Consider the following 11,582-nt stretch of genomic DNA (forward strand, 5'->3'; position numbering starts at 1 on the left):
CATGATGACTCCTTGCTGTACCCAGTCCACCTGGCCGTGCTGCTGCTCCAGTTTAAACTGTTCTGCCTTATTATTATTGGACCATGCTGGTCATTCATGAACATTTGAACATCTTGGCCATGTTCTGTTATAATCTCCACCCGGCACAGCCAGAAGAGGACTGGCCACCCCACATAGCCTGGTTCCTCTCTAGGTTTCTTCCTAGGTTTTGGCCTTTCTAGGGAGATTTTCCTAGCCACCATGCTTCTACACCTGCATTGCTTGCTGTTTGGGGTTTTAGGCTGGGTTTCTGCACTTTGAGATATCAGCTGATGTACGAAGGGCTATATAAATACATTTGATTTGATTTGATTTGATGTACATGCGCTGGTTCTCAGAGTAGCCTGCACAAACGGCAGACAAAGAGCCTGTATCCTTACTGTCAGATTAGCGCTGAGCACTGTGCCCTTGTGTTGACGGAGAGAAGACTCCCGTGCATTAGCGACAGCAGTCACACTAGGTGGTATCGCTAGCTCACTTGCTCTTCTATCTTCTTTCTCTCTCTCCTCTCTTCTCCCTTCTTCTCGCACCCTGCCCCCAACTTCGGTGTGGGGAAGACAGTTGAAGATATGCGCCTGCCTCCCGCCATCTGTCTAATGAGCTGTAAATGTGTGATATCTCCTGGTTGGGCTCTCTGTTTGTGTCAAGCCCTGCTGTTGCTGTTCTGTTTCCACCTTGCCCTGAGTCCTTCAGATTAGTTAGCCTGGCCGATCAAGTGGAGATGGAGGGGGGGGGATTACATTTCCCTGTTTTACCAGCATCCACTCATGAGGCAGCCACTCTCTCTCTGTGCATCCTTAATGGCACCCTATTCCCTAGAGCCCTGGTCAAAAGCAGTGGACTATATAGTGGATAGGTTGCCATTCCCGGACGCATCCCGAGTTAACCAGAGGTCAAATATGGCTACCGGTCAAGCAAGGGGCCTCCTCCCTCCCTTCCTCCTCCCTCCCTTCCTCCTCCCTCCTATGGTCTGGATCTGGGATTAAGTGTTTGTTTCCTCCCTCTTCTTGGTTTAAGGCCCATGGCAGTCAAAAATATGATTATAATAGTTTCAAACCACTCTGCCAATAACAGCTTGTTTTCAGATTTCCACTCCCCACCCAGACCAGTCCTAGACAGTCCTAGCAAAATTCTTACTGGAAAAATGGCTCTTTGCAAAGAAGCTATTTTTGATTTTGTTTTTACCATTTTATTTGAAAACAATCACAGTAAGGTACTTAATTGGGTAACACTTTATTTGGATAGTCCATCTGTAGATGCTCTACAGACTTTCTACAGACTATCAGTAACATTTCAACTAACTATTTAATAACCCTAACCATAGCTCCAACCCTAACCTTTATCCTAAACCTGAACTTAACCCGTACCCAAACCCTTATCCTAAACCTAACCCTTACCCAAGCCCTTATCCTAAACCTAAACTTAACCCTTACCCAAACCCTTATTCTAAACCTAACCCTAACCCAGGGAATAGATAGCATCATAGCCTCCGTGATTGTCTTCGTTTCACATTTCATCTGCAGTGTCTTTTTTTCCCTCTCTCCCTGTCTTTCCTTGATAATCATCGAGGCCCCCTTGATTAGTTGCCATTTGTTGCACATACAGTACCAAACGTTTCAGAGGTTTGGACACACCAACTCATTCCAGGGTTTTTCTTTATTTTTACTATGTTCTACATTGTAGAATAATAGTGAAGATATCAAAACTATGAAATAACACATATGGAATCATGTAGTAACCAAAAAAGTAATAAACAAATCAAAATATATTTTACATTTTAGATTCTTCAAAGTAACCTTGATGACAGCATTGCACACGCTTGGCATTCTCTCAACCAGCTTCATGAGATAGTCAGCTGGAATGCATTTCAATTAACAGGTTTGCCTTGTTAAAAGTTAATTTGTGGATATTCCTTTGCTTGTTAATGCATTTGATATAATGCATTTGTGCCAATCAGTTGTGATGTGACAAGGTAGGGGTGGTATACAGAAGATAGCCCTATTTGGTATATACCAAGTGCATATTATGGCAAGTACAGCTCAAATAAGCAAAGAGAAACGACAGTCCATCATTACTTTAAGACATGAAGGTCAGTCAATCCGGAACATTTCAAGAACTTTGAAAGTTTCTTCAAGTGCAGTCGCAAAAACCATCAACAGCTATGATGAAACTGGCTCTCATGAGGACCGCCACAGGAAAGGAAGACCCGGAGTTACCTCTGCTGCAGAGGATAAGTTCATTAGAGTTACCAGCCTCAGATTTCAGCCCAAATAAATGCTTCACAGACTTCAAGTAACAGACACATCTCAACATCAACTGTTTTGAGGAGACTGAGTGAATCAGGCCTTCATGGTCAATTTGCTGCAAAGAAACAACTACTAAAAGAAACCAATGAGAAGAAGAGACTTGCTTGGGCCAAGAAACACGAGCAATGGACATCAGAAAGGTGGAAATCTGAGATTTTTGGTTCCAACCGCTGTGTCTTTGTGAGACACAGAGTAGGTGAAAGGATGATCTTTGCATGTGTGGTTCTCACCATGAAGCACGGATGAGGAGGTGTGATGGTGTGGGGGTGCTTTGCTGGTGACACTGTCTGTGATTTATTTAGAATTCAAGGCACACTTAACCAGCATGGCTACCAAAGCATTCTGCAGCGATACGCTATCCCATCTGGTTTGCGCTTAGTGGGACTATCATTTGTTTTTCAACAGTACAATGACCCAACACACCTCCAGGCTGTGTAAGGGCTATTTGACCAAGGAGAGTAATGGTGTGCTGCATCAGATGTCCTGGCCTCCACAATCACCTGACCTCAACCAAATTGAGATGGTTTGGGATGAGTTGGACCACAGAGTGAAGGAAAAGCAGCCAACAAGTGCTCAGCATATGTGGGAACTCCTTCAAGACGGTTGGAAAAGCATTCCTCATGAAGCTGGTTGAAAGAATGCCAAGAGTGTGCAAAGTTGTTATTAAGGCAAAGGGTGGCTACTTTGAAGAATATCAAATATAAAATATATTTTGATTTGTTTCCCACTTTTTTTGATACTACATGATTCCATTTGTGTTATTTCATAGTTTTGATGTCTTCACTATCTACAATGTATAAAATGTTACAAATAAAGAAAAATCCTTGAATAGGACAAAAATGTGTCAGCACCTGAGTCACCTTACTGTACAATAAAGACACCGGTGACAGAGGGCATTAAATCTTGAGAGATGATATCAATGAAATTACCTTCCCTCCATTATGTTTAGACAGGACAGAGAAATAGTGGTGGTGTCCCAAATGGCACCCTATTACCTATATAGTGCACTACCAGGGGTTGGGCCCGGTTCAGGCAACAGAGCCCAAAAACAGGAAAATAACAACATTTTTCATGGAACCAGGAATAAAAGTCATTCATAGTATTTTGGAACAGAAATGTTATTTTTTTGAGCATTCTTTTTCTAGTTCCACAAAAAAAACGTGACAAAACGCCTACGCAAAGCCCTCACTCTGTCACTCAGAAATGTATTCCAGTGTCTGCCTGCAAGCTGAAAATATTTGCCAGTGTGTGTGTGCTTGTTTAGGCTACCTTTCCCTCTGAAGCATATGCTACTGTACTGACATTACCATAGGCTACTGTCCTTACATTACCATAGGCTACTGCCCTGACATTACCATAGGCTACTGTACTGACATTACCATAGGCTACTGTCTTGACATTACCATAGGCTACTGTACTGACATTACCATAGGCTACTGTCCTTACATTACCATAGGCTACTGCCCTGACATTACCATAGGCTACTGTACTGACATTACCATAGGCTACTGTCTTGACATTACCATAGGCTACTGTACTGACATTACCATAGGCTACTGTCCTGACATTACCATAGGCTACTGTACTGACATTACCATAGGCTACCGTCTTGACATTACCATAGGCTACTGTACTGACATGACCATAGGCTACTGTCCTGACATTACCATAGGCTACCATCCTGACATTACCATAGGCTACTGTCCTGACATCACCATAGGCAACTGTACTGACATTACCATAGGCTACTGTACTGACATTACCATAGGCTACTGTACTGACATTACCATAGGCTACCGTCTTGACATTACCATAGGCTACTGTACTGACATTACCATAGGCTACTGTCCTGACATTACCATAGGCTACCATCCTGACATTACCATAGGCTACTGTCCTGACATTACCATAGGCTACCGTCTTGACATTCCCATAGGCTACTGTACTGACATTACCATAGGCTACCATCTTGACATTACCATAGGCTACCATTCTGACATTACCATAGGCAACTGTACTGACATTACCATAGGCTACCGTCCTGACATTACCATAGGCTACCATCTTGATGTTACCATAGGCTACCGTTCTGACATTACCATAGGCAACTGTACTGACATACCCATAGGCTACTGTACTGACATTACCATAGGCTACCGTTCTGACATTACCATAGGCTACTGTCCTGACATTACCATAGGGGCGGCAGGGTAGCCTAGTGGTTAGAGCGTTGGACTAGTAACCGGGAAGGTTGCAAGTTCAAATCCCCTAGCTGACAAGGTACAAATCTGTCGTTTTGCCCCTGAACATGCAGTTAACCCACTGTTCCTAGGCCGTCATTGAAAATAAGAATTTGTTCTTAACTGACTTGCCTAGTTAAATAAAGGTAAAATAAAAATAAATAGGCTACTGTCCTGACATTCCCATAGGCTACCATCCTGATATCACCATAGGCTACTGTCCTGACATTACCATAGGCAACTGTACTGACATTCCCATAGGCTACTGTACTGACATTCCCATAGGCTACTGTCCTGACATACCCATAGGCAATTGTACTGACATTCCCATAGGCTACTGTACTGACATTCACATAGGCTACTGTCCTGACATAACCATAGGCTACTGTACTGACATTACTGACATTCCCATAGGCTACCGTCCTGATATCACCATAGGCTACTGTCCTGACATACCCATAGGCTACGGTCCTGACATTCCCATAGGCTACCGTACTGACATTCACATAGGCTACTGTCCTGACATAATCATAGGCTTCTGTAACTGACATTACTGACATTCCCATAGGCTACCGTCCTGATATCACCATAGGCTACTGTCCTGACATACCCATAGGCTACGGTCCTGACATTACCATAGGCTACTGTACTGACATTCACATAGGCTACTGTCCTGACATAACCATAGGCTACTGTACTGACATTACCATAGGCTACTGTACTGACATTCACATAGGCTACTGTCCTGACATTACCATAGGCTACTGTACTGACATTACCATAGGCTACTGTACTGACATTCACATAGGCTACTGTCCTGACATAACCATAGGCTACTGTACTGACATTACTGACTTTACCATAGGCTACCGTCTTGACATTCCCATAGGCAACTGTACTGACATTCCCATAGGCTACTGTACTGACATTCACATAGGCTACTGTCCTGACATAACCATAGGCTACTGTACTGACATTACTGACATTCCCATAGGCTACCGTCCTGATATTCCCATAGGCTACCGTCCTGATATTACCATAGGCTACAGTCCTGACATTACCATAGACTACTGTACTGACATTCCCATAGGCTAGTGTACTGATATTACCATAGGCTGATATTACAATCATGATTCAGAAGCTAGGGAGAGATTTGTAATTAGCTAGAGAAGAATGGATACATTTTTTTCTATGCTAGTTAAGGATACTATAGGCTTAGTTATCACGTTTCACGTTGGATTTATTTCTAATTCTGTTGCTGTTCTGCACATAAGCTTTTCATAGATAGCTAGCTGAAAGGACATTCAAAGTTCCTCCATAGAAGCCACTCCTCCTAGGTATAATTCTATGGACCTAATTCAGATAATGCATGTCATAACAAGATGCACAGCACTTCAAGCCTCCTCCTCAACCCTCTCTCGCTCTCTCCCCACCAGCAAAATTTCAGTCACATCTTGCACCATAAGCTACACTTATGCATGCATCATGCATGTAAACAACTAGCTCGTTTGCTCTATCCACAATGATTGGTGAAGTAATTTAATTAGTTAAATGTATAAAAACGCTGATTTCACAGGTTAAAAAAGGAACAGAAAGGAGCGATATTTTGGGGGTTTCAACTGGTTCAGAACTGTATTTTGCTGGACAGAACAGTGGAACGAAACAACAACAAAAATAGCGCTTCTGTTCAGAACGAAATGATTGGAAAAAATGTTGATTCCAACCCTTGCTTTTGACTAGAGCCCTATGGGTCCTGGTCAAAAGTAGTGCACTATAAAGGAAATAGGGTGCCATTTGGGACACAGATTCATCCCACCAAAGGACAGACTCATCATCATCATCAACCTGTCTCTTAGACGGAACTATTTAATAACCACCTCACTACCCAGTTTATACAGTAAATCTAATATATTTCCCTACTTACTCAATATAATGTTTATTTAGGGACAAGAATGTTAAAAGTTCATATTCTGTTAACTAATACCCAAATAATGTTGTTCATCCACACCATTCTCTAGTTGGGGAATGCCCACACCATTCTCTAGTTGGGGAATGTCCACACCATTCTCTAGTTGGAGAATGCCCACACCATTCTCTAGTTGGGGAATGCCCACACCATTCTCTAGTTGGGGAATGTCCACACCATTCTCTAGTTGGGGAATGTCCACACCATTCTCTAGTTGGGGAATGCCCACACCATTCTCTAGTTGGGGAATGCCCACACCATTCTCTAGTTGGGGAATGTCCACTCCATTCTCTAGTTGGGGAATGCCCACACCATTCTCTAGTTGGGGAATGCCCACACCATTCTCTAGTTGGGGAATGCCCACACCATTCTCTAGTTGGGGAATGCCCACACCATTCTCTAGTTGGGGAATGTCCACACCATTCTCTAGTTGGGGAATGCCCACACCATTCTCTAGTTGGGGAATGCCCACACCATTCTCTAGTTGGGGAATGCCCACACCATTCTCTAGTTGGGGAATGCCCACACCATTCTCTAGTTGGGGAATGCCCACACCATTCTCTAGTTGGGGAATGTCCACACCATTCTCTAGTTGGGGAATGTCCACACCATTCTCTAGTTGGGGAATGCCCACACCATTCTCTAGTTGGGGAATGCCCACACCATTCTCTAGTTGGGGAATGTCCACACCATTCTCTAGTTGGGGAATGTCAACACCATTCTCTAGTTGGGGAATGTCCACACCATTCTCTAGTTGGGGAATGCCCACACCATTCTCTAGTTGGGGAATGTCCACACCATTCTCTAGTTGGGGAATGTCCACACCATTCTCTAGTTGGGGAATGTCCACACCATTCTCTAGCTGGGGAATGTCCACACCATTCTCTAGTTGGGGAATGCCCACACCATTCTCCTCTAGTTGGGGAATGTCCACACCATTCTCTAGTTGGGGAATGTCCACACCATTCTCTAGTTGGGGAATGTCCACACCATTCTCTAGTTGGGGAATGCCCACACCATTCTCTAGTTGGGGAATGCCCACACCATTCTCTAGTTGGGGAATGTCCACACCATTCTCTAGTTGGGGAATGCCCACACCATTCTCTAGTTGGGGAATGTCCACACCATTCTCTAGTTGGGGAATGCCCACACCATTCTCTAGTTGGGGAATGCCCACACCATTCTCTAGTTGGGGAATGCCCACACCATTCTCTAGTTGGGGAATGCCCACACCATTCTCTAGTTGGGGAATGCCCACACCATTCTCTAGTTGGGGAATGCCCACACCATTCTCTAGTTGGGGAATGTCCACACCATTCTCTAGTTGGGGAATGCCCACACCATTCTCTAGTTGGGGAATGCCCACACCATTCTCTAGTTGGGGAATGTCCACACCATTCTCTAGTTGGGGAATGTCAACACCATTCTCTAGTTGGGGAATGTCCACACCATTCTCTAGTTGGGGAATGCCCACACCATTCTCTAGTTGGGGAATGTCCACACCATTCTCTAGTTGGGGAATGTCCACACCATTCTCTAGCTGGGGAATGTCCACACCATTCTCTAGTTGGGGAATGCCCACACCATTCTCCTCTAGTTGGGGAATGTCCACACCATTCTCTAGTTGGGGAATGTCCACACCATTCTCTAGTTGGGGAATGTCCACACCATTCTCTAGTTGGGGAATGCCCACACCATTCTGTAGTTGGGGAATGCCCACACCATTCTCTAGTTGGGGAATGTCCACACCATTCTCTAGTTGGGGAATGCCCACACCATTCTCTAGTTGGGGAATGTCCACACCATTCTCTAGTTGGGGAATGCCCACACCATTCTCTAGTTGGGGAATGCCCACACCATTCTCTAGTTGGGGAATGCCCACACCATTCTCTAGTTGGGGAATGCCCACACCATTCTCTAGTTGGGGAATGTCCACACCATTCTCTAGTTGGGGAATGTCCACACCATTCTCTAGTTGGGGAATGTCCACACCATTCTCTAGTTGGGGAATGCCCACACCATTCTCTAGTTGGGGAATGCCCACACCATTCTCTAGTTGGGGAATGCCCACACCATTCTCTAGTTGGGGAATGCCCACACCATTCCAACACAGAAAAGCAGATTTTTAAGATACGTAATAAAAGTTGGAAGGAAAACGATTTAACTCATACTATAATGAATTATAGGTCAAATTTCATAGAAATCTGGAAACACAGGACAGTTATTTTAAAGAAACGGGCTCTTTCTGAAACATGACACTTTCCACACCTGAAACACACAACCTCTCATGCATTATGTATAATGCAGAAAGAGTGAATGAAAGGGATCCTGCTTTGGTGTGTCACAGAGTAATCTCTCATGGACAGACTACGTAAACATAAATGGTGCCATAGATCTGTCATGATACAACAGGATGGATAAGATACCGAGCAGCATTAGTTCCGGTAAATTGTACAAATCACAATTTCGCGGGTTTAAGCGTCTTTAGAATTTCGAAAGGGGAGGGATCATTTGGCCCATAGACTTTCCTATAACTTGCAAAGAGGGAGGATGGAGCTCTTTATTCTGTTTCCGATCTGTGTTCTATCTCTTCTTTATACACATATGGACCCAGAACTTAATCGAGCATCTGACCAATTACTCAAGACTTTAGTTCTGGTTTAACCGAGAATAGTCACAGAGCCATTCCCGGGAATAACCCACAGTAACTCACTCAACACACAATGCTAATTTTACATAAGACAGGAACAAATGGATCTTTCAGGGGAGATTTCCACAGAGATGGAGTGATAGTGACTTCTTTTCTAGCTATTGAAGTCTTTGGACAGGCATTACATTATTAATGCATGCTAGCTCCAACCCCACACAGCTCTGGACCACACAGCTTCTGGACCACACAGCTCCTTCACATGTGGTTTGTGCCCCAGTTTTGCGGGACAAGTGTGTGTATGTGATGTGTGAGTGTGTGACATCAATATGTCAGTGGAGAATTGTTATCACTATGACACATCTATGGGTGGTGAGGGTTGGGGGGTTCTGAAAGGGTGAGGCTGGAATGACAGGAGTGCTGGGAAGGGGAAGAAAAGTGTTGGCTGTGTGAGGGAGATTGCGTCAGTCACAGAGTTAAGTGCTACCTGCTATAGAGAGCTGAGGAGCTGATGAGAACTGAGAGTGGAGGGAGAGGTGATAATTGGTAATCATGGTTCTACATGGTCTCACTAGCACCGTCGCTACAGTAGCACATCTCTCTCTCTCCTCGTCAGTTATAAGACCTCACAGATGAAATTAAAACACTGTTAGGATGTCTCATATCCTCCCTGACACCATTCCTCTAAACACCATCCATGGCAAAGAGAGAGTTGATATTGGACTGAGAAGTTATGAGGTGAATAGTGATAAAAACAGGCTGACGATGAAACAGTCAAAGGAACCACATTGGAGTGAATGTCTGACTGTGTGTTTGACCAGGTGTGGAAACTAAGATGTTGTTCTTAATACTATGTGTTATACAGTAGGTGTTATAGGGGTTAAGCACCGTTGTTATACAGTAGATACATACCTCCTCAGGTAGGCTGAGGACCAAGTCATTCTCGACCTGTACCACCAGAGCCTGCAAGAAGTATTCTGAGCAGGCGGCCAGCACGGCCCGGTGGCCACGGAACTCCTTTCCCTCCACCAGGACAGTCACATCGCACAGGATATCCTGCTTCCGCTGGTCGTTCAGGCACAGGAGTATATTGGTACAATGAACCGTCGACTCATACACGTACATGGGGGCTTCAGGCTTCTCATCCACGGACATTCCGCTCACGCCCTGGAAATAGAAGCACAACGGGGTGGAAGGGGGTTGGGGGTCAGCTTTCAGATTAATGTGGCGGGCCCTGTTGGTGAGCTAGTGCATACCGCAGGGCTGACATCAGCGGGCCTCTCCTCATCTCCCACGGCCCAGCCTACTTCACCAGCCCCAAACACAGTCAGCCCCATGATTGAATACATACACCATTACCAGATCAGACCGCCTCAGCTCAGCTCAGCTCAGCTTTACTCTCTCAAACACCCCTTATAACCAGGAAATATACACACTCACAAACCGCAAGTACCTAACACATTCCCACTCATACACACCCTTGCATGCAAACACACAAGCAATAACACACATCCTCCCACATACACACACCTCCACATAGACTCATGTTCCTGTACACAGTCCACACAGCCTCCCTCCCCACACACATCATAACGCAAACAAAAAACAGTTTGCATACCCTATGCACACGGACACTGATACAGGAGCACAACAGAACACACACTCCCTGTCTAAAAGGTGTCATCCTTTCACAGAGACAGACAGAGAAGAAAGTCCTCAGGCTCCTAATTCAAGAAGGTCGGGAGGGACTATATGAGTGTCACTCAGCACAGAATAATAAGACTCTCAAACAGGAGAAGAATGAACACCAGTCATACAAACTCGTCTCGAGCCTCCTCGCCAGCACTGTTACAAACTGTGTAAAGGAAAACAGTGTCTATACAGTTGTGTATGTTGCTTTAATCCCTCAGAAACATGATATTTGGCTTTGGTCCTTGCAGTCAAGCGCTTCCACCCACAGTCATTTAGGCTGTACTAAAGGAAGAAAAGCATAATGTATATTTAAAAGCATTTCATCTTATCAGTGCTCCACATACACACAGTGCAGGGAGAATTAAAAGGACTGGTTCTCTCTGCAAAAAAAGGATCCTTCACAACAGTGTTTCCCAACCCTGGTCCTCCAGTACCCCCAACAAAACACATTTTTATTGTAACCCTAGACAAGCACACCTGATTCAACGTGTTAACTAATCATCAAGCCCTCAATGAGTTGCATGATGTGTGTTTGTCAAGGGCTACAATAAACCCTTGTACTGTTGGGGGCACTGGAGGACCAGGGTTGGGAAACACTGCTTTACAACACTATGACAACAACACATGTTTGCACCAATGTTCTGCCTTTATTGAGTAAGTGACTCTTAAAGGTATACTTCGGGATTTTGGCA

General features: G+C 44.5%; 1 protein-coding gene across 1 annotated transcript in view; it reads right to left on the reverse strand.

Moving 5' to 3' along the window:
• The window catches only part of LOC109900655 (transcription regulator protein BACH2), a 38,064-nt gene extending 26,826 nt beyond the window's left edge, over positions 1–11,238 (reverse strand). Inside the window, exon 1 of the mRNA XM_031837057.1 lies at positions 10,111–11,238. Within this exon, the coding sequence (XP_031692917.1) occupies positions 10,111–10,353 (243 nt within the window). The 5' untranslated portion in view covers positions 10,354–11,238. The remainder of the gene's footprint in view (positions 1–10,110) is intronic.
• Between the last annotated feature and the right edge of the window lie 344 nt (positions 11,239–11,582).

This window comes from Oncorhynchus kisutch, linkage group LG12 (assembly GCF_002021735.2).
Source record: "Oncorhynchus kisutch isolate 150728-3 linkage group LG12, Okis_V2, whole genome shotgun sequence".
Taxonomy (NCBI): Eukaryota; Metazoa; Chordata; class Actinopteri; order Salmoniformes; family Salmonidae; genus Oncorhynchus; species Oncorhynchus kisutch.